This window comes from Camarhynchus parvulus, chromosome 29, assembly GCF_901933205.1.
Source record: "Camarhynchus parvulus chromosome 29, STF_HiC, whole genome shotgun sequence".
NCBI lineage: Eukaryota > Metazoa > Chordata > Aves > Passeriformes > Thraupidae > Camarhynchus > Camarhynchus parvulus.
The window spans coordinates 1,873,474-1,901,398 of record NC_044599.1 but is presented as its reverse complement, the minus strand read 5'-3'; the positions used below and the strand labels follow the sequence as shown (position 1 = coordinate 1,901,398).

The 27,925-nt window shown below is 63.7% G+C and overlaps 3 protein-coding genes and 1 pseudogene across 5 annotated transcripts; all 4 read right to left on the bottom strand.

Annotated features, from left to right (window-relative positions):
- Positions 1-4,371: 4,371 nt before the first annotated feature.
- DHH (desert hedgehog signaling molecule) lies at positions 4,372-7,750 on the bottom strand. The gene is made up of 3 exons (XM_030967061.1): positions 7,439-7,750; positions 5,789-6,050; positions 4,372-5,039 (listed from the first exon to the last, which is right to left on the bottom strand). Exons 1-3 carry the CDS (start codon positions 7,748-7,750, stop codon positions 4,372-4,374), a joined length of 1,242 nt encoding a protein of 413 aa, XP_030822921.1.
- A 2,256-nt stretch (positions 7,751-10,006) lies between these two features.
- LMBR1L (limb development membrane protein 1 like) lies at positions 10,007-15,385 on the bottom strand. Of its 2 annotated transcripts, none has more exons than XM_030967054.1 (17): positions 15,187-15,385; positions 13,713-13,797; positions 13,388-13,424; positions 13,107-13,246; positions 12,917-13,020; positions 12,721-12,847; positions 12,568-12,636; positions 12,359-12,423; positions 12,172-12,247; positions 11,975-12,061; positions 11,728-11,804; positions 11,569-11,646; positions 11,401-11,474; positions 11,206-11,296; positions 10,978-11,044; positions 10,726-10,887; positions 10,007-10,638 (listed from the first exon to the last, which is right to left on the bottom strand). In XM_030967054.1, the coding sequence occupies exons 1-17, from the start codon at positions 15,256-15,258 to the stop codon at positions 10,580-10,582; spliced, it is 1,470 nt and encodes a 489-aa protein (XP_030822914.1). In that variant the 5' UTR covers positions 15,259-15,385; the 3' UTR covers positions 10,007-10,579. The 2 variants fall into 2 exon arrangements, with proteins under 2 accessions (XP_030822914.1, XP_030822915.1); XM_030967055.1 differs by having other exon boundaries at positions 11,975-12,058.
- A 602-nt stretch (positions 15,386-15,987) lies between these two features.
- On the bottom strand, positions 15,988-20,020 carry LOC115914514 (annotated as a pseudogene). Its single transcript, XR_004061429.1, has 4 exons — positions 19,917-20,020; positions 18,224-18,446; positions 17,989-18,137; positions 15,988-17,153 (listed from the first exon to the last, which is right to left on the bottom strand). The product of XR_004061429.1 is annotated as a tubulin alpha-1B chain-like (transcript).
- Positions 20,021-23,093: 3,073 nt separating this feature from the next.
- Positions 23,094-27,116, bottom strand: LOC115914513 (tubulin alpha-1A chain). Its single transcript, XM_030967059.1, has 4 exons — positions 26,986-27,116; positions 25,247-25,469; positions 25,020-25,168; positions 23,094-24,252 (listed from the first exon to the last, which is right to left on the bottom strand). Exons 1-4 carry the CDS (start codon positions 26,986-26,988, stop codon positions 23,272-23,274), a joined length of 1,356 nt encoding a protein of 451 aa, XP_030822919.1. The 5' UTR covers positions 26,989-27,116; the 3' UTR covers positions 23,094-23,271.
- Positions 27,117-27,925: the final 809 nt, after the last annotated feature.

Genomic DNA, 27,925 nt, shown 5'->3' with positions numbered 1-27,925 from the left:
CCGGTAGGCTGAGCCGCCATGCCCGGTCCTGGGGTCCCCGGTAGCATCCGCCATGCCCGGTCCTGGGGTCCCCGGTAGCATCCGCCATGCCCGGTCCTGAGGTCCCCGGTAGCATCCGCCATGCCCGGTCCCGATCCCCGCTCACCGCCACCGCGTGCTGCTGCTGAGCCACGGTCCTGCACCACCACGCACGCCCGGTTCCGGTATCCCCGGAGCAGCCGGTCCTGCTCCCCCCCAAGGGGTGCACGGGGCCGGTACCCCCCGTTTGGGGCCACGCCAACCCCCTCGGACCCTGAAACCCCCACCGGGGAGGCTTAGGGGGTCAGATCCAGGACCCCCGGGAGCCCAAAGCCCCCAGACCCAGCGATCTGGGAGGAAAATTGAGGGGGTGCAGCCCCAGCACCCCAATAACACTTCACGCCCCCCCCCTTGCAGTTCCTACTTCTCTTTACCACCATAATTGTGTAATTAGCAACAATTAGCCCCACTGGGTGGAGATAAGCCACAAGGGGAACCGCAGCCAGAGCCCCCCCACGCTCACAAAGTTCTCAGGGAGAGAAATGGGGGGGACAGGGCTGGAAACCCCCCCAAAAATCCCAGTGATGCTCTTGGGGTGCTCAGTGCCATGAGGGGGGGGCACATCCAGGGTTGGAAGGAGCCTCCACCCACCCCCAGCAAGGAACAACCCCCCCAATCCAGGGGTTTAGAGACAAAACAAAGTTTAATTGTTCCAGCCCCGACTCCCACGGCTCCGGGGGAACAACACCCGCATTCAGCCCTGGCTGCCGGAGCAGGAGCGGCCCCGACCTGTCCTTGTGCGTGTGGGGGGGACAGCAGAGAACCCCCAGGCCGCTGTGAGCCCCACAGGCTGGGCAAAGTCAGGGGCTCCCCCAAAGGAGGGCCCTGGGGAAGGGTCTGCCCCACCCCGGGGGTCACAGCAGGCTGGTGGATCCGTCACAGGAGTTGTCCAGCTTGTCGAGCTCCTCAGTGAGCTTCATGAAGCTCCCCGTGGTCACCTGAGGGTGAGGGGACATCAGTGGCAGCACATCGGGGCTCCAGGTGGGCGCTGCGCCCCACACCTGGCTCTCCTTGGCTGAGGATTGGCCCCTCACGATTCCACCACCTTCTTCCCTCCATGTGCCCTCACCTCCCAGCTGGGGACACAGCAGGACAGGCAGGACGTGCCCGTGGGACACACAGACACACAGGTGGGACCCCAGACCCCTCCTCAGCTCTGCAGGGCCCAGAGCACCCTGGGACCCCCTCCCCAGGAGGGAGAGCACCTGCCACGGCCTCCCCCAGCTCTCAGCTTCTTGGCGAGGGTTTGACCACCTGGAAGCTGTGAGGACAAGGGGACATCGAGGCACTTCATCCCACCGAGGTGTCCTCCCTGTCCCAGGTGACCCAGAGGGGGCTCCTCCCTGTCCCCCAGGCTCGGGGGTCCCTCAGGGATGGCACCGAGTGGATCAGGATGGAGCCAGGGATGCTGATGATGATGATGAAGGAGTGTGGCAGGACTCGTCCTGGAGGGAGGGGGGACAAAACCGGTGGCAGTGGTGGCTCCCCAGCAGCCCCACAACACCCCCCAGACACCCCAAACCGGGTGGGGGGAAACAACACGGCTCGGTGCTCCCGGTATCACGGAGAACCGGGAACTCCTCCCGGTGGGGCTCCAGGGGACACAGCCCCGGGGTCACAGGAGGTCCCGGAGAGGCTGAAACCGGCCCCAAACCCCCACCCGAGGTGGGGTCCCACCGTGCCGAGCCCCTCCGGTGCAGCCGCCGTTCCCGGTAATCCCCAGTGGAGCAGCCCCGCTCTCACGTACACCCCGGGAACGGACCCCCGGAGGGTAGGGCCGCCCTCTCCGGAGCCCGGGACACCCCCAGGCCGAGTCGCCCTGTACGGACCGAGGGCTCGGTAAACGGGGATGAGAATTTGGCGGGACGGCGCGGGCGGGCGCGGCAAACAGCGCAATAAAAGCGCCCGCCGTGCCAGGGGGGCGGGGCCACCGCCACTACACCGGCGGCCGCACGTGACCACAACACCGCCCGCCCGCTCCCATTGGCTGCGCCGGGCGGAGGGGGCGGGGCTAAGTGCAGCGCATGCGCTTTAGCTGGAGGGGCTCTCCATTCATGAAAAACGGAGGGAAGGGCCGTGGCCACGTGGTGGTCGCGGATCTGAGCGGGAATGGGGAGGGGCGGGTGTGAAAAATGCGGATTTTATCCTTGGCTTTTCGCAAATATTCAAATGAATATTATATGTGTTGTGTTAGAAACTAGTGCTGTATTAATCCTCTTAATTAGTGCGTTAAATATAGTTTTAGGTTATAACATAAAATAGAAACTATGCTATGTAGGATGTGAAAAATGTGTATTTTATGGTTAGCTTTTCGCAAATATTCAAATGAATATTATACGTGTTGTGATAGAAAGTGATGCTGTATTAATTCTCTTAGGTAGGGTGTTAAATATAGTTTTAGGTTATAATGTTAAAATAGAAACTGCTATGTAGGATACTTTTTTAAAAGAAAGGACTAACACTGAGATAGCAGCCACAGGACACCTAAATCTTTCAGAGAAAGAGAATTTATTGCTCCATTATCAGGAGAAATGAACTTCTTCCTGCCTTGCTCGGGCAGGAGGATGCTGTCAGGATTCAGAGGAAGAAGCTGACACTGCCCAGACAGAATCCTGTGTTTGAATGCAATTTATGCATCATGCATGAGGTGTATGAATATGCAACAGGCTGTTGCTTTTAAGGGTTAATCCTCTGTTAACGTGGGTCCTTTTTTGGGTTTATTTTGCCAAGAAAAAAGTACCTGAACTGTCCATAACTCTTTGTTTCTATTGTCTCATATTGTCCTAATCCAAATTGTCCAAATTATTATTACTCTAATTTTTTATAACCATTTTATTACTGTTAAAAACTTTTAAAATTTTAAAAACAAGTGATTGGTGTTTTCCACAGGGGGAAGGAGTGTCCTGGTCCTGTCCCCCCTCCATCCCTCCCCACAACCTTTCCCAGCCCGCAGACACCCAGGAACACCCACACCAAACCACTCCTGCTCCCCAAAATCCCCATCGCTTCCTCCCCCAGCACCAGGACCCTCAGACCCCTGGGGATATTTCAAGATGGCCCCCCCTTGATCCCTACCCTGGGGATCCCCAACTTCTTGTGATGCCTGACTCAATCCTCAGGGACCCCCAGCCTGGGAATACCCCAATTTAATACCCCAATTTAATACCCCAATTTAATACCCCAATTTAATACCCCAATTTAATACCCCAATTTAATACCCCAATTTCGTCTCCATCTGGCCAAAATTTGGAGGGGAAAATGAGGTTTTTTGCTCATCTGGGGGCCAGAAAATCCTGGAGGAACCCCCAGAACCGTAGGATGTCAAAGCCCCAGGGATCCCCCAGCCCAACCCCTCAGGACACCCAGCCCCAGAAACCCCCAGAGACCCCCAGGATGATCAATTCCAGCCCCTCCAGACACCCCAACCACACCTCCAACAGGGCCATAGACTTTCTTTATTTTCCCAAACAATTAAATAGTAGTATTTCTTTTGTTTTCTTTTTAAACTGAAGCGGTTAAAAGCACGCTGCCCCCTGCCAGGGCAGGCAGGCATGGGGGGACATTTATATTACCATTTATAAATAGAAAAATAAAACTCTCAAGCAGGGTGGGTTAGCAGTTAGCGTGGTTAGAGCTGGACCTGGCACGGGGTGCCCATGGCAGACACCTGGTGCCCACTGTGGGTGACAGGGACAGACCCAGAACAGGGGAACGGGCAAGAACTGCTGCCAACTGCTCATTCTTGGGGTGTTTTTGGCATCTCCCAGCTGGATTTGGCCCCCAAGGTGGGGTTTTTGACCCCCCTGGTTGGGGTTTGACAGGCACCAAGCCCACCTCAGTGGTTAAGAAAGTCTTGGGGTGTTTTTGGCATCTCCCCAGCTGGATTTGGCTCCCCAGGGCAGGGTCTGGTGCTGCCTGGCTGGGGTTTGACAGGCACCAAGCCCACCCCAGTGCAGTGGTTAATCTTGGGGGTGTTTTTGGCATCTCCCCAGCTGGATTTGGCCCCTAAGGGGGGTTTTGACCCCCCTGGCTGGGGTTTGACAGGCACCAAGCCCACCCCAGTGCAGTGGTTAATAAAGCAATAAATACCAGGGGGGTCTGGGCATGGAGATTCAGCCATGGGGGTCTCTAGGACAGCACAGGGGCCACCCCATACCCCAGGGCAGTGCTGAGCCCCAACCTCCCCACAACACCAGGGGTTCCCTTGTCCCTCCTCCCCGTGCCCGGGGGGTGCCCAAGGGCTGTGGCATCTGGCGTGTGGCATCACCTGCCAGAAATGGGGGGCAGGCACCCCTAAACCTGCAGGGCCTCGTGGCCCAGCACGCCCCCGGCCAGCCGGTAGAGCAGGCGGGAGTACCAGTGCATGCCAACCTCGGGCACGGTCCCGTTGCCCACCTCGGGGTGGGCTGGCAGCAGCGACAGGAGCCCGTGGAAGAGGCGGAGGGGGGCGAAAGCTCTGTGCGCCCAGCGGTGGCTCTCCAGCACCGCATAGCAGGATGCCAGCACCCCGTTAACCAGCAAAGTGCCGTGAGAGGTGAGGGGGGCAAAAACCCCCACTCCATCCTCCCGAGAGACCCTCAGCACCCTCGTGGGGCGCAGCCCCTGCCCGCCGGCTCCGTGGGCCAGCACGGCATCGCCCGGGCGCACGTGGCGGGCGAAGATGGGCAGGAAGGCGGCAGAACCATTGCCCTCTCCCCGAGCTGTGAACACCAAGTGGGATGGAGTGAGGAGCAGCCGGCGAGCTGGGCTGGCTGTCTCGATGGCCACGAAGGAGGCCCGCTGGCCCAGGTCCCGGTGGAGGAAGAGCAGCACCTCGGTGGGCACCAGGCGCCCGCCTGGCTCGGCGCCCAGCACTCGGTCACCGCGGCGCAGCTCAGCCAGGCCCCGGTGCTCCCCGCTCTGCAGCGTCACCGTGGCGTGGCCGGGGAAGCAGCCACCGGTGCGGACAGCCAGCGAGTTATCTGGGAGGATGGAGAGAGTTAGTGGTGTCCCCCACCGGTCACCTCCACCTCCAGAGGGGAAACGGCGAGCCCCGGACCCCCAAAGCACCCCCGGAACAAAGGGGGTATTTTTATTTTTCCTGCGTGCAGCTCCTGAATGCTGCAGGGCCCCTTTGTCCACCCTGCACTGACGCCCTTTGTTCCGGGCTCCAACGGTGACATTTATGGCCATTTTCACTTTCTGTCAATTGGCACTTTTGGACTGGATGGCAACTGCTGGCTGGAGCAACTGTGGGGCTGCATTGCTATTCCCCTCACCAGGAGCTGAGCCACAATTTTGTCTCCATCTGGGCAAAATTTGGAGGGGAAAATGAGGATTTTGCCAATCAGGGGGCCAGGTAGGCCAGGGGGAGCTGGGCTGGGGCTGACACCAACCAGAGCAATAATCCCACACAGATCACTTTCTGTCAATCGGAATTTTCTGGACTGGGTGGCAACTGCTGGCTGGAGCAACTGTGGGGCTGTGGGGCTGCATTGCTATTCCCCTCACCACGATCTGAACCACAAGGTTGTCTCCATCTGGCCAAAATTTAGTTTTTTGCCAATCAGGGGGCCAGTAGGACAGGGGGAGCTGAGCTGGGGCTGACACCAACCAGAGCAATAATCCCACACGGATCCAGGATATCAAGGAGGAGCAGCAGGGGCTGTGAACTGGGATGTTTATGGGAATTACAGCCCCCTGCCCTGCTGGCAGCCCCTTCTGGTGGTACCTGCTTTGACAGAGACGTGGATGTGCGCTTTGGACTCGTAGTAGACCCAGTCGAAGCCGGCCTCCACAGCCAGCCGTGCCAGCATGCCGTACTTGTGACGGTCACGGTCGGACGTGGTGATGTCCAGAGCCCTGCCCTCGTAGTGCAGAGAGCCGGGGAGGTGGTGCCCATCTTCATCCCAGCCCTCCGTCACCCTCAGCTTCACCCCCGGCCACATGTTCATCACGGCGATGGCCAGCGAGTTCACCCGCTCCTTGCAGCGCTGTGGGGACACCGGTGTCACCCTCGCCACGACAGACAGGGACAGACAGACACCAGGGCTGTCCCCCAGAGGGGCTGGTATGAGGGTGCCCCCCCCCAGGGTGCAGAGAGGGTCACGGCCAAGCTGCCCCCCCTGGCTGGGTGCGGGTTGAACTTTAACGTGCCCCGGGGTCCCGTGGGGTGGAGCTGCTCCACGGGCAGCCGGGCAGAACGGGCAAGGGAGCGGGACGGGCACCGGGACGGTGTCACCTTCCCCGCGGCCACAGCTGTGACTGATTAACCTGGTGGAGGGGCTGTGAAGCAGAGCTGGGGGCGGCTGACCCTGAACCAGCCCCAAATCTGGGCTGACAGAGAGCGGGACAGTTCCGGGGTGCCTCTCCCCATCAGCAGTGGGGTGCAGGGGTCGGAGCTGCCCCTGTTCCCCCCCCCCATCTGCTGATGTCACCGCGTCCCTCAGTGCCCCAGTGCCGCCCCCCCTCCCCCGTTCAACAAAGCGGCTCCCGGGAGCGCGGGGCCGCGGGGGCGGGAGTGCGGGGCGCGGGCCCGGGGCGGCCGTGCCGGGAGGGGGGGCAGGAATGCGCTCGGCCCGGCCCGGCCCGGCCCGGCCACAATAGGCGCCTTCCAGCCCGGAGCTGACCTCAGGCCCCGGGAATGCCGCCGCTGCCACAAAGGGCCCTTTCAGCCACCCGCACCCCGGGCCGGCTCCGTGCCCGCGGCTCCGCCGGGCCCCGCCGCCCCGGCCCCGCCGCCGCCCGCCGTCCCGGCTCGCGGGAGCTGCCGGCGCCGCCTGGACCACTCGCAGCATCCCCCGTCGCCATGGCGACCGCGGGGCCGCCCCTCGCCATGGCAACCGTGAGCATCCCCAAGGGCGCGCGGCGCGGCCCGGGCTCCCGCCGCCCCGGATCCCCCCCGAGCAGAGAGAGGGGCACCGGGGCCTCGCCCTCCGCGCTGTCCTCGGGGCCGGGGCGCGGCGGCGCTGGGGGAGCGGAGCCGCCGGTACCTCGTGCCCCCGGTGCCATCCCGTCCCGTTAATTCCCGACGGTCCCGCCTCGTCCCGGGGCTCCGGTGCTGCGGCGCCGCTGCCGAGGGCCGTGGAAGGGAGCGGGGCACCGGGGCGAGGTACCGGGGTACGGCACCGGGGGGGACCGTGCGCCCCGGGAGGGTCGGTGCCACCCGGGAGGATCCGTGAGCCCCGGGATGATCGGTGCGCTCTGGAGAGCATCGGTGGCGACCGGCAAAGCTCCGTGAGCCCCTGAGCGCGTCGGTGCCGACGGACAAAGGTCCATGAGCCCTGTCGAGGGTCGCTGTGATCCCGCCCATCCCCCCGCCGCCCCCCACGCCCCCGCGCCCCCGGGAGCGAGGCCGGACCGGGCCGGGCGCAGCCCCCACCTCGGTCATGAGCCGGTCCGCCCCCGTGTTCTCCTCGTCCTTGAAGATGATGTCGGGGTTGTAGTTGGGCACCAGCTCCCTGAAGCGCTCCGAGCCCCGCAGCACTTTGCCCTCCGCCTTCCCGCTCGCCCCCAGCGTCTGCTCGGGCACGTTGGGCACGAACTGCTTGTAGAGCAGAGGCGAAAGCTGCCGCCGCCCCAGCCGCCGCCGCCCCACCGGGCCCCGACCCGGGCCGCAGCCCAGCACCGGCGCGGCCAGCAGGCAGGCGGCGAGCCCGAGCAGGACGAGGGCGAGCGGCCTCCACCGGGGCATCCCGCCCGCCGGGCCCCGCTGCCTCCGCGGCTCCCGCTCAATCACCGGGGGCACGGGCGGCTGGGGCGGGCATGGTCCCGGTGCGGTGGCCCCGGGGCTTTTAGTTGGTCGCGGTGCCAGGGGCGGGTCGGCGCCGTTTCCTTCTCACACCCACGGTCCCGGCGCTGCTGCGGGATCCGTGACCGCTCGGAACGACTGGCCACCCCCCCGTACCCCCTCCCCCTCCCGCCGGTGCCGCCACCCACTCGGAGCGCCGCCGGTTGCTCGCCCACGGTGTCAGCACCCCCTCGCCTGCACCCCGGTCCCGGGAAGTCCTCGACACAGCCCCAGCCTTAAGGAAAACCCTCGCAGAACGGCGTCCCAGCACCGGGCACCGGCACCCAGCTCCGGGCACTGCCCTGGCACTGGCACTGGGCACCCGGTTCTTAAAGCTGCCCCGGGACCGGCACCGGGTTCTGACCCCGCGTCCCGCTCCTGTTCCCCGTTCCCGTCTAAATCCCGCTCTCTGGTGCCGCCGCCTCTCCACGGTCCCTGCGCTGCTCTCCGGTACCGGAACCCCCCCTTATCCCATCCGAACGCCGCGATTCTGGTCCTGGGACCTCTCCTGTCACCGCCTGTTGGGACCGGGGACCCCTCTCTCCCCGTCCCGGTCCTTCTCCTCCTCCCGCTGTCCCTTGCACGGAGGATCCTCGTTATTCTAAGGCTGTGCCGCCGGTGTCCGCACCTGCTCCGTCCCCTTGGCACAGCCCCGCTCCCGGGACCCACTCCCTGGCACTACCCCGGTCCCCTCTGCTCGGTCCGACCCACGGTCCCGGTCCCCGTTCCTGGCCCAGCCCCCGGTACCGGCTGCCTTGGGTGCTGATCGGTACCGTGCGCCGCCCCGGCCGGGCTGCCCCCGCCGTGGCCGCTCGGCTCCGGCGCTGGGCAGCCCCGTCGGGCCCCGCCTCGGAGCCGGCCCCCGGCAGCGGCGGCAGCGGCGGCCACATCCCCCGGGGCCGCCCCCGCCGGGCTGCCCTGCCCCGGCTGGCCCCGCCGCGCCCCGGCACCGGGGCACCCTCGGAACGGGACCCGGGCACCCCCGGAACGGGACCGGGGCACCCCCAGAACGGCACCGGGGCACCCTCGGAACGGGACCGGGGCACCCCGGAGCGGGATCGGGGCACCCCCGGAACGGCACCGGGGCACCCCCAGAGCAGGACCGGGGCACCCTCGGAACGGGACCGGGGCACCCCGGAGCGGGACCGGGGCACCCCCGGAACGGCACCGGGGCACCCTCGGAACGGGACCGGGGCACCCCGGAGCGGGACCGGGGCACCCCCGGAACGGGACCGGGGCACCCCCGGAACGGCACCGGGGCACCCCCAGAGCAGGACCGGGGCACCCTCGGAACGGGACCGGGGCACCCCGGAGCGGGACCGGGGCACCCCCGGAACGGGACCGGGGCTGTGCCAGGGGTCCGGGTACCGCCAAGAACGGGGCTGCGCTGCTCCGGCACTGGCACCAGACTCCAACAGTGCCATGGGCACCCCTGGCACCGGCACCGGGACCGTGCCCCCAGTGCTACCGGCGAAGCCCCCAAAGGCACTGCGGGCCCCGGAGAGGGCGGGAGGCAGCAGCGGGGTCGTGGAAGGTTGGGAATAGGTCGGAGGGGGGGTCCCGGCCCCACCCCAGCCCCGGTGCCAGCCCGGGGTGACTGGGAGGGGAGCAGGTCGCGGGGAAATCGCGGGCACCGATGGCCTCATTTCCTGCAATATAAACCAGGTTTCCTGCGCTTCCTGCTCGGCCCCAACCCGGGGGGGGGCGGCGAGGGGGGGGCTGGGCCCCCCAGCCCCGCCATGGAGGGGCGGGGGGCGGCCTGGCTCGGCCCCAGGCGGGGCAGGATGGGTGGGGGGCCGGTTCCCCCGGTTCCCGGGGCAGTTTCCGCTCCCTCCGCACGACCCTCTGTGCCAGGAGGTGAAGCCGCAGCTTTGCCCCTCATGTGCAGGAGCTCAGCCCGTACCCCAAAGCCTCCTGGAGCCCCCCAACACCCCCGGGGTCCCTCAGCTCAGCCCGAGCAGCCGGCAGGGAGCTGCCCTGCCTGGAAGAAGCTCGTTAACCCCAACCAGGAAGAGGGTTAATTATGGCCTCACAAGGAGGGACAGGACTGTGACCCCCCCCAGGGCAGGGCCACCCCACCCCTGCCCCTTTCCTACTCAGCCCTGCCCTTGGGAGGAATAAAACCCCCAGTTTCAAGTATTTTTATATAAAAACCGGTCACTATTTATTTCTCCAAACAAGTTCTGTTGTAACAGAGACCCGACATACTCATCACATCAGGAAGCTGAAGGAGAGGGGGGTTGTCCCCTGCACCCCAGGCCTCCCCATTAGGGACCCCAAAGGCCTCAGGGTGGGCAGGGGACAACCAGTGTCCCCTGCCCCAGAGTGCCACAGGGGTGGGGCGTGGAGTGACTTTGGGCACAGGACCCCCTTCCTTAGTGTCAGGACAGGTGGGGCAGCATTTAAAACTCAACCAGACCCCAGGGAGCAGCCAGGGGAGGTCAGGGGGGTCCCAGCCATTGTTGCATGAGGTATTGAAATGGGGGGTGGGGGGGCTGCAGCCAGCACAGCCTCGGGGGGACCCCACACCCCTTGGGGTTGCGGCTCAAGGCCAAGGCTCAGTAGCACAAGAGCTGAGACAGAGCAGGGGGGCCAACCCTAAAGGTGTCTCAGCTTTCCCTGAGGGGCTTTGATGTCCCTGAGGCAACAGGCGCTATCAGGGCCAGCTCTGGGGCTGGCAGCCACAGTGAGGGGAGGGGGGGACATGTCCCTGTCCCCCGCTGTCCCCCAGCCCTAGCTGGGCTTGCTGCGGGTCCTGCAGCGCGTCACGGGCAGCGGCAGCTTGTGCAGACCTGGACACAGGGAGAGTGTGAGAGCCAGGGTGAGGGACATGGGACACCCCAGCAGCCACCCCTGCGTCCCCACGTCCCTGTCCTCACCAAAGGCACGGATGAGCTCGGCCTGGACTGCCCAGGAGACCCTTTTGACCAGGCACAACGTGGTGAGCCCAGCAAAGCCCATGTTGTACAGGAAGACAATGTAGAAGTTCCCCAACCAGTTGAAGCGGCCAAAATCCCCCAGGAGATCAAAACGGGTGATCCCTGCACAGGGTGGGGGTACATTGGTTAGGGCACCCCAATTTTGGGGCCACCCCCATGCAGGCATCACCCTGATCCCTCTGGGAGGCTCACCCAGTGTCCTGGAGAAGACAGGCAGGGCTGAGCTGAGCACCAGCAAGGAGACACAGTTCCCGATGATCTGGGGAGAAGGAGCAGGTTTGGGGAAAGAACTTTCCAGATGCCAGGGAACCACTGGAGGGTCCTGCCTGGCGCTGTCCTCCCATGAGGGGACTGCACAGGGACACACAGAGCAGGGAACACCCCCACAGAAACCCCCCAGCCCCATCCTGCTGCTCCCACCTTGGTGAGGGGGGTGTCCTGCCTCTCTGGCAGCAGCCGAGTGAACAGGGGCGAGCTGTAGAAGCCCACGACAGAGGAGAGCATTAGGTAGCTGCAAGGAGTGTTAAGGAGGAAAACAGGATGGGCTGGTGCTGGGAACAGTGTTGGGGACACAGGGGACATGGCTGGGGACACAAGTGCCTCCCTGAAGGATACAAAATGAGGACAACCTGCAGCGCAGCTCCGAAGGAACCAAAGATGGAGAAGGAAACCTGGCCCAGGGATGCGTCCTGTAGGAGGAGGAGGGGGCAGGTTAGGGAGGAATGGTCCCCAGAGCAGCCAGGGACACCACCCTGAGCTGTGCCATGCCCCCCAGGCGGGTACCTGGATGCCCCGTGGCATGGCAGCATCGTCCAGCAGCAGCTCCAGGACATGGAAGCAAACAATGAGCACAGAGATGCCCTGGGAGGAGCAGGGAGGGAGTGAGGGCGGTGGTGAGGATGGGGACAACACCCCCAGCTCCCCTGGGAGCCCTGAACTCACCGTCAGTGCCAGGAGGCCCAGCATGGCCAGGGGGTAGCCCAGGTTCCTCTGCCAGGGCGATGCTCGGTGCCGCAGCTCTGTGGGGAGGAGGTGCCCAGGTGAGAGAGGGGCACAGCTCCCACCCCAGGGCAGATTGAGGGGGCAGGATGGGGGGTACCAACCCCCAGCCCATGTCCCTCCATGGTTTGCCAGGGCCCAGTGCTCTGGAGGGCACCCAGTGTCCCCTTCCCCTGGCCAGGCTCCTCACCCAGCTTCCTCCTCTTGCTCCGGATGGCAAAGAATTGCTCCCGCAGCATGTCCGTGTCCAGATTCAGCCAGCAGGAAGCTTTGCCTGCTGGGGAGAGACCCAAGGGGCTCAGGTGGGATGAGGATTCCTCTGTGGTGGGGTAGAGGGTCCCCCCAATCCACCCCGTGCCCCCTTTTTTGCCAAGCAGCAGCACCCACCAGAGTGGATCCTGTGGGACACGGCGGCTTCCTCAAACCTTGTGCAGCTCAGCTGCTCATCCAGGTCCTCCAGAAGCTGGAAGAGTGGGTGAGGAGCCTGTGAGTGGCTGCTGGGCTGTGTGAATGGCAGCCCTGGGGACAGTCACCCCCAAATCTGGGGCAGAGGGATGGTGGGGTGACGCCTTACCCGGGGTTTCACCAGCAGCTTCCCAGTGACAGTGAACATGGTGGAGAGGCCAAAGGGGGTGCACACTGTGGTGGGAGGAGAGGCTGAACAGGAGGTGTCCCATCATCCCACCCGTCCCTACACCCTCAGAAGGATCCTGGAGGCTTCAGCCATGAGCCATGGCCCCTCCAGACCCCATTTGGATGGAGCCTCGTGGGGGCACAACTTACACAGCAGCAGCAGGACACCAAAAAGTGAGATGCAGGAGTAGAGGTAGGGCAGGTAATATTCCCAGAGATCTGCAGATACAGCAGGATCAGGCCAGTGGCACCAGAGATCCCTTGTTCCACTCAGTGCCAGGGTCTAGAGCCCAGCTCACTCACCATAGAGTGACTGGCGACTGGCAGCGTTGTTGCCCACGATGGCAGAGGCCACCCAGACCATGCCCAGCACCAGCAGGGTCAGCAGCAGCAGCACCACAGAGGTCTCATACACCCTGGCCATGATGCCCTACAGGAGCTGGGTTAGCAGGGAATCACACAGAAGGGGACAGAGGGGGACAAATGCAGGATCACCCACCTTCTTGGATCCTGCAAACCCCTCTGACTCGGTGAAGAAGTAGGCAAAGGGCATGAGGAAGACCAGGGACAGGTTGGAGAAGAGGAAAACCAAATTCCAGAGGCCTGGAAGAGGGGGAACAGCATGGGGTGAGCTGCCAGGCAGGGCAATGCTGACCCACAGATTTTGGGGACACCCCAGGGTCACCCACCATGAATGAGAGAGCCATTCAGCCACTGGATGTAGTAATTGTGGGGGAAGGAGAGCAGCACCTCGTTGCTGATGATGGAGAAGGGCAGGAGCAGGACAGCACCGAGTGCCACAGCCAGGGTGAAGGTACAGAGCCCCAAGCTGCCACAGGGACAAGAATCACTCTGGGTCAGGCTTCCTCTGGGTGTCCCAGCCCAGTTTTACCCCCCAGCACCACCAGCACCCAGGACATGGTGTCCTGGCTGAGGAAGAGGATGAGGAAGGGGACAAGCAGGAACTCACGCAATCCTGTTGACAGCAGCATCCTCATCATCGTGAACTGTGGGGACAAAATTCCAAACCAAAAGGTTGGGGGAGGTAGGGCTGCCCAGAGCATCTCTGCCTCCCCCTGCCCAAGTTCTCTCCTCTCCAAATGCTGCAGAAATGCTCCCAGGGAATTCTGGCTTTGCTCCCACCTAGGGCAGCAATTGGTGGCACAGTAATCAGGCTGTGGTGGGATTGGGGGTGCTGGGGGAGGCCAAAAGCAATGGAGGAAGAGGAAGAACCCTCGGGAGGATGAATTTGGCTGTCAAGGGCTGCCTGGCTCTGGCAGCTCCCACTCTCTTACCTGCTGTGAAATCCGTGTGCTTCTTGAAGTGGGTTATGATGAAGTGGCAGAGGATGTAGAGGCTGGCAAAGAGCAGGGCACAGATCTGTGGGCAGAGGAGTGTGGGCACTGTGGGCATGCCCTGAGGGGATGCTGCCAGCCCTGGCGCTTGTCAGCTCCACCCTATTTGTTTTTCCACTCCTGGTTCCACCCCACTGGTGTGCTCAGACCTATCTGTTCAATGGGCTCTGCAGCCAGGGCTCACACATGGGTGCCCACAAGTTGGCACAGCACCCAGACCGGGGTGAGAGGGCTGAGAGCCCACCCAAGATCAGCCTGTGCTGGCAAATCTATGACCCCGTGGGACATCCCTGAGCTGCTGGATCCCACAGCCCTGGCTTTGCTGGCAGAGCCACGAGAACAGCCTTGAATCAAGAGCCAAGGACATCTGCGGTGTCCGTGCTGCCCCCGCTGGAACGCCGAGGTCAGGCCAGCGCAGGCGATGTTCAGGGAACACGGCGACCTTTCATCCCTCTGGGAACGCGGCAGGATGAGGAAAGGTCGCCTGAATCCTCCACCTTGGCACAGGAGCAGTGGGGAGCAGCCGTGGCACCTCCCTCCTGCCTGCCTGGGGGTGCTCTGAGCCTGCCTGAGGGTGCCCAGGTTGTGCCAGTGGGGTGCCAGGGAGCCCCCAAAGCTGGCCCAGCTCTGCACTCCCAGAAGGGCAGCACCCAGCAGGTCCTTCTGCTCCTGCTCCCACCCTGTGAAGGGCCTCAGGCCACAGGTTCCCTCCTGCCATGGGTTGTACCCCACAAACCAATGCTCTGCCTGGTGGGGGGACCCCCAATTCCTCCTGTACTCAGTGAAGTTGGGCTAAGTAAGTTTTGTGTGCCAAGCCAGGGGCTCCTGGCTGAGATGCAGCACTCCAAGATGGAGGTCTGGGAGCTCCAGGGCCACCAGCTCTGCCCTGTAGGCACCGAATGTGGCTGTGGCAAGGTGGCCTTGGCACTGCAGGTGGCCTGCAGCACCCCCAAAGCCCCTGGGAGATGCCAGGACCGGGACATCCAGGTGATCCCCATCCCCGAGCAGAGGAGCAAACCCAGCTGTGTCCGAGGTTTAGGGGCTCTGTAGGGTCCTGCTGACCCCGAGCTGCTGGTTTGGGGACAAGGACAGAGCCAGGAGCCTGGCATGGGGCTGGCTCGACTCTGACACCACCACAGCACTCCCAGCCCTCCCAGCACGACGGGAGCGCGTCTGGGACTGCTGGAACCGGCAGAGGGATCGCGGCAGGGGCTCAGGAGGGTCCAGCCCTGGCACCCCGATATCTGCTGGGCACACGCGGCCGCGGCGCTTCTGGCCACGATAAGCACGGGGTGTGGAGCCCTGCCACAGCCGTGCGATCCCGACGGTCCCACGGAGTGCTGCGAGCTCCCAGCCGCCCTCCCACCTCTCCCCGCCACACCAATCCCTTTCCCCGCCGCCCCCGGGCACTCACGATGCACTCGCGGACCCTGTCGTGGAAGAGCTGCTCCCGCGCGGCCAGCGCGTCCTGCTCCACAGGGGCCATTCTGCGGCCAGCATGGCAGGGCCGGGCAGGGCTGCCGGGGGCAGGACGGCAAGGCCGGTAGCGCCACGCCGGTCCGGCCGCTCCTGTACCGCTCCGGTACCGCCGCTCTGAGCCCGCCGGGTCCAGCCCAGCGCCGCCGTTGAGGCCCCGCCCCTCCCATGGCCCCGCCCCCTACGCGCTACAAAGTATCCGTTCCCCCCCGGGTTGAACGGGCCCGGCAGGCCCCGCCCCCCTGCCGCCTATTGGCTAAGGGGCTTGAATGAGGCGGAACTCATTGGTTGAAGTGCAGCGCGCCACGCGCTCATTGGCTGAGCCCGCCCGCCGCTCCCACGGGTCCACCACCCCAGCGCAGCCCCTCGGAATTAGGAGCGGGGATGCAGCTAATCCCGGGAACGGGGATAATCCCGGCTGTGTTAATCACGGAGAGCCGCGGGGGCAGGGCTGGGCTCCCGAGCGCTGGGGGCACCCGGCAGGGCATGGCCTCGCTGGGGCGGGGGGGGGATCACAGGCGGCTCATGAAGGAGCACAGCAGCACCCAGGGTGAGGCCCCACCCTGTGGAACCCAGCAATGTGGGGGCGTCACCCCCCCAGCTCTGCCGGGCAGCTCGGGTAACAGCGGTACCATGCCAGCTGCCTCACTGGGCACAGACAATAGGGACAGTCTGTTCCCATGGGATGGGGCCAGCCGGCCTGGGTGAGAGCAGGCAATAACACAGAGGGTTTGTATCCGACACAGTGTAGCTTCTCTTAAAGCCTTTTATTCACAGACACGGTACAGACACATGGAAAATCTGCATGATCACATCCGACAGGGCAGCACATCCCTGGCCGAGCCCACGGGGCTGAACCCCACGCAGTGCACAAGGAAGCTCAAGTGTTTGAAGCAGACATTTCGTGGACATGCGACAGCGACAGAAGGAACCCGGCGTTTAGTATTCCTCCCCTTCCTCCTCTCCCTCTCCTTCCACAGAATCCACCCCCACCTCCTCATAATCCTTCTCCAGGGCTGCCATATCCTCACGGGCCTCCGAGAACTCGCCCTCCTCCATGCCCTCCCCCACGTACCAGTGCACAAAGGCCCTCTTGGCGTACATCAGGTCAAACTTGTGGTCCAGGCGGGCCCAGGCCTCGGCGATGGCCGTGGTGTTGCTCAGCATGCACACAGCCCTCTGCACCTTGGCCAGGTCGCCCCCGGGCACCACCGTGGGTGGTTGGTAGTTGATGCCCACCTTGAAACCAGTGGGGCACCAGTCCACAAACTGGATGCTACGCTTGGTCTTGATGGTGGCGATGGCGGCGTTGACATCCTTGGGCACCACGTCCCCGCGGTACAGCAGGCAGCACGCCATGTACTTGCCGTGCCGAGGGTCACACTTGACCATCTGGTTGGCCGGCTCAAAGCAGGCGTTGGTGATCTCAGCCACAGAGAGCTGCTCGTGATAAGCCTTCTCAGCAGAGATAACCGGGGCATAGGTGGCCAGAGGGAAGTGGATGCGGGGGTAGGGCACCAGGTTGGTCTGGAATTCTGTCAGGTCGACGTTCAGGGCTCCATCGAAGCGCAGAGAGGCCGTGATGGACGACACGATCTGGCTAATGAGGCGGTTCAGGTTGGTGTAGGTTGGGCGCTCGATGTCCAGGTTGCGGCGGCAGATGTCGTAGATGGCCTCGTTGTCCACCATGAAGGCGCGGAGTGCTCCAGGGTGGTGTGGGTGGTCAGGATGGGTTGTAGGGCTCCACCGCGTGGACACCTGCGGGGCTGGGTAGATGGAGCCCTTGGACTTCTTGCCGTAGTCGACAGAGAGGCGCTCCATGAGCAGGGAGGTGAAGCCAGAGCCGGTGCCACCGCCAAAGCTGTGGAACACCAGGAAGCCCTGCAGCCCTGTGCACTGGTCAGCCTGCCAGGTGGGAAGGGGAAAACAAGACCAAACTGTCAGGAATTCTGAACTTCAGCTGCTACTGATGTTGTTGGCTTGCCCAGGAAGACACATTATTGCCCACAAGGATCTCAGACTTTTGGGGCACCTCTGCCCATTCCACTTCCAGCCACAGCACCCTGTGATCCAGCAAGACCTGCCCTCAGGAGAAGGGACCCCTTCCTACCCCCTCCCTTCAGCTGCTGCCTCCTATGACCCTGGCAATCTGCTCAAGGGAAGGGGCAATCCACTAGAGCTGCCCCAGCAAGAGTTAAATACTCGACACAGCTGCTCATAAGCAGTTGGTCAAGCAGGATCAGCATCCAGATCAAGGAGAAACCTCACATGACCTTAAAAAAGGCATGAAATAAGGTTTTCCCAGGGATTGAAATGACACAGAATCCCACAAGCCCCATCACAGCCTGGAACATGCCAAGCTCAAGGTGCACATCCTGTGCTGGTGGGGTTGTAGAGCCCTGAGTAAAGGGATTCAGGTCAAGCAGAAAGGGAGGGGCTGATCCTGATCACTTAGAGCATCCAGACCCCACAGGGAGCCAGGATGTGCTGCAGGCTGGGACACGACTCACAACAAATCCATCCAGATCCTGGAGGCACAACAGGGGTCATGCAGCTCCCACCAGGAAGGCAGGAGATCCCTCCTGGCACAACCCAGGGCTGATCCCTCCTGGCACAACTCTCTGCCCCAAAGTGCTGATGGGCTGAGAAGGACCTGCCCAGGCACACCTGGAGCTTCCCTTTGTCCCCACATCCCCTGCAGGGACGAACCCACCCCATGAGACCCCCCCAGGCCGCTCACCAGCTTGCGGATGCGGTCGAGCACCAGGTCGATGATCTCCTTGCCGATGGTGTAGTGCCCGCGCGCGTAGTTGTTGGCCGCATCCTCCTTGCCCGTGATCAGCTGCTCGGGGTGGAAGAGCTGCCGGTACGTGCCCGTGCGCACCTCGTCTGCGGGGACAGCCCCGGGCCCCGTTAGCAGCCAGCGCCCGCCGCCAGCGCCCGCCCCGCCCGCCGGCCGCCCCCCGCGCGCTCACCGATCACCGTGGGCTCCAGGTCCACGAACACGGCCCGGGGCACGTGCTTGCCGGCGCCCGTCTCGCTGAAGAAGGTGTTGAAGGAGTCGTCCCCCCCGCCGATGGTCTTGTCGCTGGGCATCTGCCCGTCGGGCTGGATGCCGTGCTCCAGGCAGTACAGCTCCCAGCACGCATTGCCGATCTGCACGCCCGCTTGGCCCACGTGGATGGAGATGCACTCGCGCTGTGGGGCACACGCCACTGGGTCACCTCCTCTGTCCCCCCCCCCAGCATCCACTGAGCTGGGAAAGGTCCCTCCTCAAGGCTGGATGGGGGCAGATCCTGCTCGGATCCACCCGCTGTGCTCAGCTCTGGTGGTGCCATCCTGCTCCCTCTCCCCAGGAGCTGAGACCCTGCACCAGTTGGTGCCCTTCACCCTACACACCCCACAGAGCCAGGAATTGGGGTTCCCCAGGGTTATTGCTGCTCCCCCACTATTCCCGGTCTCCTATGGGGACAGGGACACCCCCATATCCCAGGGAACGTCTCTCCTCCAGTGCAGAGTGTGCTCAGCTCCGAGGGTCCCATCCTGCCCCTCCCGGGAGCTGCAACCCTGCCCTCGATGGGATGAAGAGATCGATCTCACAGGGGCTCAAGCTCAGCACCCCCAAACCCCAATTGTGCCCTAGTGCCACCCCAACGAGTGGCTGAGCTTCCCTGGGGCCACCCAGGTTCTGAGGAGGGAGTTGTGGGGGTGACATCGGTGTTTGGGAACAGCCAGCAGCCACCTGTGGGGTCCCCACCACCCCGCAGCTGCCACCATCTGCTCCCAAATGGCGCCCGGGGAGGACATTTTCCAGCCAGGCAGCCTGGGCAGGGCGAGGTCGGGAGGAGGAGGAGGAGGAAGAGGAAGCTGAGCGCAGCAGCGGGGCAGGGACTGCACCAGCTGACCCGAAACGGCGGGGATGGGCCGATGGCGTCACCCCAGGAGGGTCGCGCACATTCCCGGCCGCTCCCTGCACATTCCCCACCTGCTCCCCGCGTTCCTCCCACCCGGGCCGGGGAGAGCCCGCGGTTGGGGGGATGTCTGGACCGGAGGGTGACCCCCATGAACCCCCCCCAGGAGCCGTGGAGCAAAATCAGCCTCAGGGGCATGGGTGGGGAGAAAATCGGGAATTTCGTGTTTTGGGGGAGGGTGAGGTTGGGGGGGGTGTCCAGGCTGGATTTAGGGGGGAAGGGGTGGGCGGGGCTGTGCCCCGGGCGAGGGGCGGGGTCTGTGCCCCCGCCGCGCGCCTTCCCGCGCGCGGGAACGGTAACGGTCGGGCTGACCCCGCCCCCCCGTGGGGTACCGGAGACCACGTGCGACTACCGCAGGAGCGCCGTGACCCCCCCCACACCTCCCCCCACCAAGAGATACTCTCTCTCCATCATGGACCTCACCCTCCATCTCTGCTCAACACCCCCATCCCCTCCTGCGCCCACCCACGTCGCCATCCGTGCCCCCCATCCCCTCCCAACTTCCCGACATGGTGCCCCCCACCCTTTTACCCCTCCGCTTTATTTCCCTCCCCCCCGCCACTCCTTCCCCCTCCTCACCTCCCCTCCGCACCCAGTCCCCCCCAATCCCCCGCACCCTCAGACCCATCCATGCTCCTCCTTTTCCCCGCCATTCCCCGGGCCCGTCCCCCGGGTTTTTGCAGCCCCCTCCCCTCACCATGGCTGCGGCTCGGTTACTCGTCCCGACAAGCAAGGAATCGACGCAAGTACCAGCTACCGCCGCCCCCGGGCGCCCCCCTATATACCGGCCCGGGGGGCGGACCGAGCGCCCCCGCCCCGCGCTCCTATTGGCTGAAAAACCCGTCCATCAGTGCGATAGCACGGCTGATTGGCTGAGGCGAGTGGCGCGCTCCGCCTCCTCCGCCCTCCGCGCTGCGGGGCTTTTTGGGGGGGGGGGAGCGACGGGGACCCTCCCGCCGTGGGGTGCAGCCCCCTCCACCCCCCCTCGGCTTGGAGTGCAGGGTACGGAGGGGTCTGACCCTCCTGTGGTGCTCTGCCCTCCCGGTAACGCGTTTGTCGCGCAGGATTGGGGGGGGCACAGCCGTTCCCGCCCGTTTCGCCCCCCCTCTTCCGCCGCCCCTCCCTCCCGGTGCGGCTCCGCTGCGGAGGAAAACTGCGACATGGAGGGGGGGGGAGCGGCGGCCGCACGTGCTGCCGCGCCCGGTGTCTTTCCCCGCCGTCCCCGGGTCGTTAATCGGCTTCTCCGGGCGGACCCCCCTCCCCTCATCCCTGCCCCATCTGCACCGCTCGCCCCCCCACCCCGGATTATTTGCACCCCGGGGGTCCCTCCCAGACCATCTGCAGCCTAATCAGCCCCCCCCAAGTCCATCTGCACCCCCCGGCCCCTCCCAGCCCGTCTGTACCCCTGGGTCCCACCGCCATGGGGGGGTTCGGGCTCCCCCAGCGGGGTTCGCACACTGGGGGGGGGCGTGGGGGGGAGGATGGACCCCGTTTTTCAGGGTGGGGTTTGTCTCAGCCAGGTCGGCAGCACCACCGTGAGTGTATAAAACGGGGGGTGTCTCACTGTGCCCCCCAACATGGAGCAGCTCCGTGCTACGGAGAGCACCGGGGAGATGGGGGGGGGCGCCATCCCCAGCCCCCACCTAATCCCCGGAGCTATTTGCACCCAATAATCCCTTTCCTGTTTTGCCAAGAGCTTTGCGGAAAACCCAGCGGCCACTTCGGCAGCACACGCTGCTGGATTGGCGAGGGGGGGGGGAAGAGAGGGGGCTCCGCATCCCCTCCCGCCGCACCGGAGCCGCCGCACACCGGGGCCACCGGGCAGCCGAGCCCGACAACCGGGGCTGGCTCGGCTGCAGCATCCGCCGCAGCTGCATTGCAGCGCTGACGTGGCTTCCCCGCCATTTGCCTCGCTGGCCGCGTGTCCGCATGGCCGTTCCGGTCCCACCGGGAAAGAACCGGCTGTCCCCCCACGCCCCCTTCAAGCTGCTCCCACCCCGCTCTCAGTTTGGGGGTCCCGGGTGGAATTTGGGGGGCGGGTGGTGCTGGAAGTGCTGGGTGCCCGTTCTGTTTGTGGAATGGGTGTTTTGTGGAGGGAGGGGTTTGTTACACACATCCACCTCGCCATGAATTCCCCGCGCATCACGTCAGCTCTGGAATGGTGTTAGGAAGTGTTTTGGGTCGCTCAAGAAACGAGCAAAAGCAGGTTTAATGTTAAAGTGAAAGCGGGACAGAATCCACCGGTGACTTCCCTCGGTGACTCAGTAGTGAAAGCCGACAGAGGAAAACGGGGCTGAAATTTAAAATTGATCAGTGTGAAAGTAGATTGAACTAAAAATGAACTGGGGATAGGAAAAGAATGATAAAATGGAATAATAATTGAGATCGTCCCACTGAGTCAGAGTGGGCAGAGTGACCCCCTACCCCATCGTCAAACTGAGCCCTGGGCTTGACCAACAGTTTAAGCCTAAAGAGCACTTAACTCAGAGCTTAATTTAAATAATTTATCAACAGACTCATATAAAATTTACTATAGGCACAACAGTAACACACAGGCCTATTTTATTTATGAATCTAAAGCACTTAAGAAGGAATCTGAGAGCAACATTCCTCAGATATCTGCTACAGAAAATTCACCCTTGCACACACACATACCTGAAGAGCATGTGCAGGTGTAAAAAATACCTGTAAAAAATCCACCTTGAGTTCAGTATTGCCATCAGTGCCTTTGTGTCTTCTCAGCAGGCCAAGGGGGGCTCAATTCTGGGGGATCAGGCCAAGCTCTGTTCACCCTCCAAGAATCCCAAATTTATGAGTTCACCATCCTTGAGAGTTCTCCAGGTGAACCCAGGACTTGCCGGTTTTAACACTGCAAGTGTTGGCTTTTCAGTTCTCCTAATTTTCTATCCTGGCTACAATTTGTATCTTCCTTTGAAAGCTCGATAACAAACATGTTGTCACACTTGCGTTGTCCTTCAGAAAAAAATTAACTTCCCAAGGCTGTTCCTTAAAATCAAGGAGTTGGTTTGACAACACAAATTCCTGGGAGCTGCTGGACTCGAGGAGCTTGGCCCTGGTGCTGCTCATCAAGGCTTAGCCTGAGCTAAGTGCAGAAGAGGGTGGGGTGCAGCTCACAAATGAGGGTCCCAGGGGTCCCCCCCCCCTCCCAGCTGCATCAGCCTCTCAAGTTTCACTCTGCATTCAGCTTCCCCTTCATTATTTATCCCTGTGTGGAGCCGTGAGGGACAGGGTGAAAGGAGAGGAAAGGGAGGGTGAAGAGGCTCCCCCCATTCCAGGGGGCTGAAATGACATTTCCCCCTCCCCTTCAGTGGCTGGGACCAACAGGGCCAATTCCTCATCCCTGAAAGAGCCAGAGGAACTGAAGAATACATTGACTGGATGAAGGGAACCCTCATGCCCAGCAGTCCCACCCGTGGTGGGCAGAGCTTCCCCTCCCCATCCCCAGGGCAATGCAGCCCCACCCCTGCCCAGGCAGAGGAGGTAGCAGAGACACCAAAGATTTCTGTTCAACAGGGGAGATTCAGGCATCTCCAGCCCACCCAGAGCAGTTGAAACCCCAATGTACTCACTTGATTCCTAGTACTAAAAAATCCAACCCTCTCCACTTCCCCAGCCCTTGGGGTGGGGGTACAACACCGAGCCCATCAGGATGAGGAAGGAGCATGGGTTTGGGAGGACCAGTTTGGGGGGTTGGCAGGGTGCTGAACTCACCACAACCCCAGCACACGCTCAGGGACAGGGTGGAGACCCTGGGTGCAGACAGGGACTGCAGGACCGTGTCATGTGCTGGTGGGGACAGTGTCAAAGCCAGGCAGGGACGTTGCCACGGGGAGTGAAGACACCAGAGGCAGGGTAAGACAGGGAATGCTTTTTATTCAGACCCACAGGAGAGGACGGGTGAGTCCGTCACAGACTTTTTTCCATTGAAGCACAGACCATTGACAGGACAGAGCGCGGCGCACACACTGCTACAGACCCCGCGGGGTCTTCAACTAATTTATGTTCCCTGTTCCAGCAGCACCCTTGTGAGTTTAGTATTCCTCCCCTTCCTCCTCTCCCTCCCCTTCCACAGAATCCACCCCCACCTCCTCATAATCCTTCTCCAGGGCTGCCATATCCTCACGGGCCTCCGAGAACTCGCCCTCCTCCATGCCCTCCCCCACGTACCAGTGCACAAAGGCCCTCTTGGCGTACATCAGGTCAAACTTGTGGTCCAGGCGGGCCCAGGCCTCGGCGATGGCCGTGGTGTTGCTCAGCATGCACACAGCCCTCTGCACCTTGGCCAGGTCGCCCCCGGGCACCACCGTGGGTGGTTGGTAGTTGATGCCCACCTTGAAACCAGTGGGGCACCAGTCCACAAACTGGATGGTGCGCTTGGTCTTGATGGTGGCGATGGCGGCGTTGACATCCTTGGGCACCACGTCCCCGCGGTACAGCAGGCAGCACGCCATGTACTTGCCGTGCCGAGGGTCACACTTGACCATCTGGTTGGCCGGCTCAAAGCAGGCATTGGTGATCTCAGCCACAGAGAGCTGCTCGTGATAAGCCTTCTCAGCAGAGATAACCGGGGCGTAGGTGGCCAGAGGGAAGTGGATGCGGGGGTAGGGCACCAGGTTGGTCTGGAATTCTGTCAGGTCGACGTTCAGGGCTCCATCGAAGCGCAGAGAGGCCGTGATGGACGACACAATCTGGCCTATCAACCTGTTGAGGTTGGTGTAGGTTGGGCGCTCGATGTCCAGGTTGCGGCGGCAGATGTCGTAGATGGCCTCGTTGTCCACCATGAAGGCGCAGTCGGAGTGCTCCAGGGTGGTGTGGGTGGTCAGGATGGAGTTGTAGGGCTCCACCACGGCTGTGGACACCTGCGGGGCTGGGTAGATGGAGAACTCCAGCTTGGACTTCTTGCCGTAGTCGACAGAGAGGCGCTCCATGAGCAGGGAGGTGAAGCCAGAGCCGGTGCCACCGCCAAAGCTGTGGAACACCAGGAAGCCCTGCAGCCCTGTGCACTGGTCAGCCTGCCAGGTGGGAAGGGGAAAACAAGACCAAACTGTCAGGAATTCTGAACTTCATTTGTTACTGACTTGCCCTGGAAGGAAAATTTTCCTCCCAGGATCTCAGGACCTTCCCACCAGGTCCAGGGAAAGGGACCCCATCCTGCAGGGATTTGGGGACACTCTGTAGAGACAAGGAGGGGCACGTTTACTGCAGGCAGCAGAAATTACTCCTTCCTCTCCACGGCCTCGCAAGGACATTTGGGGGCTTTCCAGCAGCAGAGCCAGAGCCAGCAGGATGGGGGACGGGGTGGCACTGACTCCATGTTTTACCCACTGACTCACAGTGAATCACCCAAGCTGCTTGGCCTCTGGGGTGAGGCAGTGCCCAGGGGCACCTCAAAGGGCAGAATTGCCACTGGCTCAGCAGCAGAGCGGGGACAAGTTTGACCGTGAACTGTCACGGCCACATGACTCTGGAAGGGACCGGTTTGGGGCTGCCCGTCCCCAGCACACGCAGCTGGACTCGGCCACGTCAGGAGCCGAGTGGGAACAAAGAGGGAATTGCCGAGCTCAGCACCGGCAGCGCCCGGGGGCTGCGGCGCTGTGGAGCCGCTCCAGCTCCAGCTGCGCCGCGTCCCGCTGCCGGCCAATGGCAGCCACTGCACAACAGGATTAACATTAATTAATAAATTAAATCTAAACCCAACCCAGCGAGTCTGGAAGGGAGAGCGAGACAGAATGGAGGCTTTGTCCTCGCCCGCCACCTGCACCCCCCAAGTGCCGCTCACCAGCTTGCGGATGCGGTCGAGCACCAGGTCGATGATCTCCTTGCCGATGGTGTAGTGCCCGCGCGCGTAGTTGTTGGCCGCATCCTCCTTGCCCGTGATCAGCTGCTCGGGGTGGAAGAGCTGCCGGTACGTGCCCGTGCGCACCTCGTCTGCGGGGACAGCCCCGGGCCCCGTTAGCAGCCAGCGCCCGCCGCCAGCGCCCCCGCCCGCCGCCCCCCCGCGCTCACCGATCACCGTGGGCTCCAGGTCCACGAACACGGCCCGGGGCACGTGCTTGCCGGCGCCCGTCTCGCTGAAGAAGGTGTTGAAGGAGTCGTCCCCCCCGCCGATGGTCTTGTCGCTGGGCATCTGCCCGTCGGGCTGGATGCCGTGCTCCAGGCAGTACAGCTCCCAGCACGCATTGCCGATCTGCACGCCCGCTTGGCCCACGTGGATGGAGATGCACTCGCGCTGTGGGGGCACACGCCACTGGGTCACCCCTTTTGTCCCCCTCCCCAGCTTTGGCACCAGCCCAGCACTGTCACTGAGCTGGGAGGGATCTCTTCCCATGGCTGGATGGGGTCGGATCCTGCCTGGACACACCCATTGTTCTGGGTCTGGGGGTGCACCCAGTGCAGGGGTCCCATCCTGTCCTGTGCCCATCACTGCTGCCACCCCGCCTGTGGGGGATGGCGAGCTCAGCACTTGCGGCTCATCCTGCCCTGAGGGACTGGGGCTGCGCCCAGGGTGAGACAGGGAGCCCCGGGGTTGCCATCCTGCCCCACCCTGCCCTGATGAGACCCAGCAAAGCCCCAGGGTGGATCAGCACCGTGCGCTCCTCCTGCCCACCCGGGTGCCAGTCGAAGCAATGCCACGCCCAGTGCGGGACTGGGGGGCTCCCATCCTGCCGTGCTTCGATTTCTGGTGCGGGATGGGGAGCTCAGCACTGGGGGGGCCCATTCCGCCCTGCCCACCCCACCCCGCACCGGGGACACTTTTCTCTCTTTATACCGGGGCCACGCCCAGCGCAGGCTGAGGGCTCAGCGCCGGGGCTTGGGGGGTAAAAGGGAGTCTGTCCTGCCCGGTTTAACGGGAACCACGCCCAGGGACGGACGATGGCTCGGTACCGAAAGATGGAGTCCCGATTCTGCCCCTTTCATCCGGTGCCACGCCCAGTACGGGTTTAGCTCCGGGGACCCATCCTGCCCGGTTTAACGAGAGCCACGTAGGTTCGGGCTCGGGGTTTGGTACCGGGGAGCCATCCTGATGGGTTTAACCACGTCTCGGGGTCCCATCCTGCCCGGTTTAACGGGAGCCACGCCCAGTGCAGGCTCGGGGCTCGGTCCCGGGGGTCTCATCTTGCCCGGTTTAATGGGAACCACGCCCGGTGCGGTACCGTGGATCAGCGCCAGGGATCCATCCTGCCCGGTTTAACGGGAGCCACGCCCTATGGAAGCTCAGTGCCGAGTCCCGGGGGTCTCATCCTGCCCGGTTTAACGGGAGCCACGCCCTATGGAAGCTTAGTCCTAAATCCCAGAGGTCCCATCCTGCCCGGTTTAACGGGAGCCACGCCCGCTGCGGGCTCGGGGCTCGGTCCCGGGGGAGGCAGGAAGAGCCTTCCAGGCCCATTTAACCGGAGGCACACTCGGGGCTGGGTCCCGGGCGACACATTTTACTCGGTGTAACGGGAGCCACGCCCGGTGCGGGAGGAGTCCCGGCGCCGAGAGCTCATCCCGGGAAGGGCGGACGAGAAGCCCTTGGGAATGGAAATCGGGGGGGTTGGGAACGAGAGAAAACGGCGAGACGGGGGCCGGGATGGGGGATGAAAACCGGAGACTACGATGGGAGGGTGGGGATTGTCACCGGGGAAAACCACGGGGCCGGGGGTGGAAGGGATGGGGCCGGCAGGAATGGGGGGACAAGGGAACCGAGGGAACAGGGATCGTGGGAATAGAGACAAAGTCCCGACCCCCCCGCACCCCCTCACCATGGCGGCGGTCGGTCCGGGGCGGTCTCACAGCCCGACGCTGAGGCGGTCGATGTAAGAGGCGCGGCGGAGCGCGGGGCTCGCTGCGGGGCTTTATAGCGGCGGCGGGGCGGGGCGGGCGGCGGGGCCGGGGGGCGGCAGCGGCGCCCATTGGTGGCCCGGAATGAGGTAATGCCCCCCCGCAGCCGCAGACAAAGGCCGGGCGGTGCGGGAGGGGGGGCCCGGGGGCTGCGGCGGCCACGGCCCGGCCCCGCCGCCGCCTCCCGCCCGCCCGCCGCCGGAGGGGCCCCGGCTGTGTCCTTGGCACCGTCCCTGCCACGCCCCGGTCCCCGGGCTTGGGCTGAGCCAGCGGTCACGCTCGGGTCCCCATCCCACGGTCCCCATCCCCCCACGGCCCCTTTTCCCCTGTTCTTCCCGTTCCCGTTCTCTCCCACTGCCCGGAATGGGTCTCGTGGTCCCGGGGCTCCCGGGACACGGGGTAGGACCACGCCCTGCTCCCCATCCCCGGTGGTGCAGCCCTCCCCCGAGCTCCCGGTTATCCCCGGCCACACCCTGCTCCCTGTCCCCGTTGTTCCCATCCCTTGTCACGCTCTGACCCCCACTGCCAGCCAGCCACGCCCTGGTCCCCATCCTCAGTGACACTGTTCTCACCCCTGTGCCCATGCCCGGGGGCACTGTCCCCATCCCTGGCCGTGCCACAGTGCCCTGGTTCTCAGCCGTGTCCCTGCCATGGCCCCGTGCCCGTGCCGGCCCTTTCCCCGCCGTGCCCAGCCCTTCCAGCGCCTCTTTGTCTGCTCGGGCAGTGGGAACCAGCGCCGCGGGGCCCAGCCGGGGGACAAAGAGCCATCCCCCGGGCAGCTGGGGACGAGCAGGGCCGGGAGGGGGTGAGGGACAGCGGGAGGACACAGCGGACAAAAGCCCCCAGGGCAGTTTAGGGCTG

Bases quoted from the DNA above. Each gene is read 5' to 3' on its own strand.
- DHH (XM_030967061.1), bottom strand. From the start codon at position 7,750: ATGCCCCGGTGGAGGCCGCTCGCCCTCGTCCTGCTCGGGCTCGCCGCC. The intron at 6,051-7,438 runs GTGGGGGCTGCG...GTGTCCCCACAG, and splicing joins CGGACCGGCTCATGACCGAG to CGCTGCAAGGAGCGGGTGAA. The intron at 5,040-5,788 runs GTACCACCAGAA...CCATCCTCCCAG, and splicing joins CCACGTCTCTGTCAAAGCAG to ATAACTCGCTGGCTGTCCGC.
- LMBR1L (XM_030967054.1), bottom strand. From the start codon at position 15,258: ATGGCCCCTGTGGAGCAGGACGCGCTGGCCGCGCGGGAGCAGCTCTTC. The intron at 12,062-12,171 runs GTGGGTGCTGCT...GTCTCTCCCCAG, and splicing joins GTCCCACAGGATCCACTCTG to CAGGCAAAGCTTCCTGCTGG. The intron at 10,888-10,977 runs GTGAGCCTCCCA...CACCCTGTGCAG, and splicing joins TGTCTTCTCCAGGACACTGG to GGATCACCCGTTTTGATCTC.
- LOC115914513 (XM_030967059.1), bottom strand. The intron at 25,169-25,246 runs GTGAGCGCGGGG...CTGTCCCCGCAG, and splicing joins CCTGGAGCCCACGGTGATCG to ACGAGGTGCGCACGGGCACG. The intron at 24,253-25,019 runs GTGAGCGGCACT...CCCACCTGGCAG, and splicing joins TCGACCGCATCCGCAAGCTG to GCTGACCAGTGCACAGGGCT.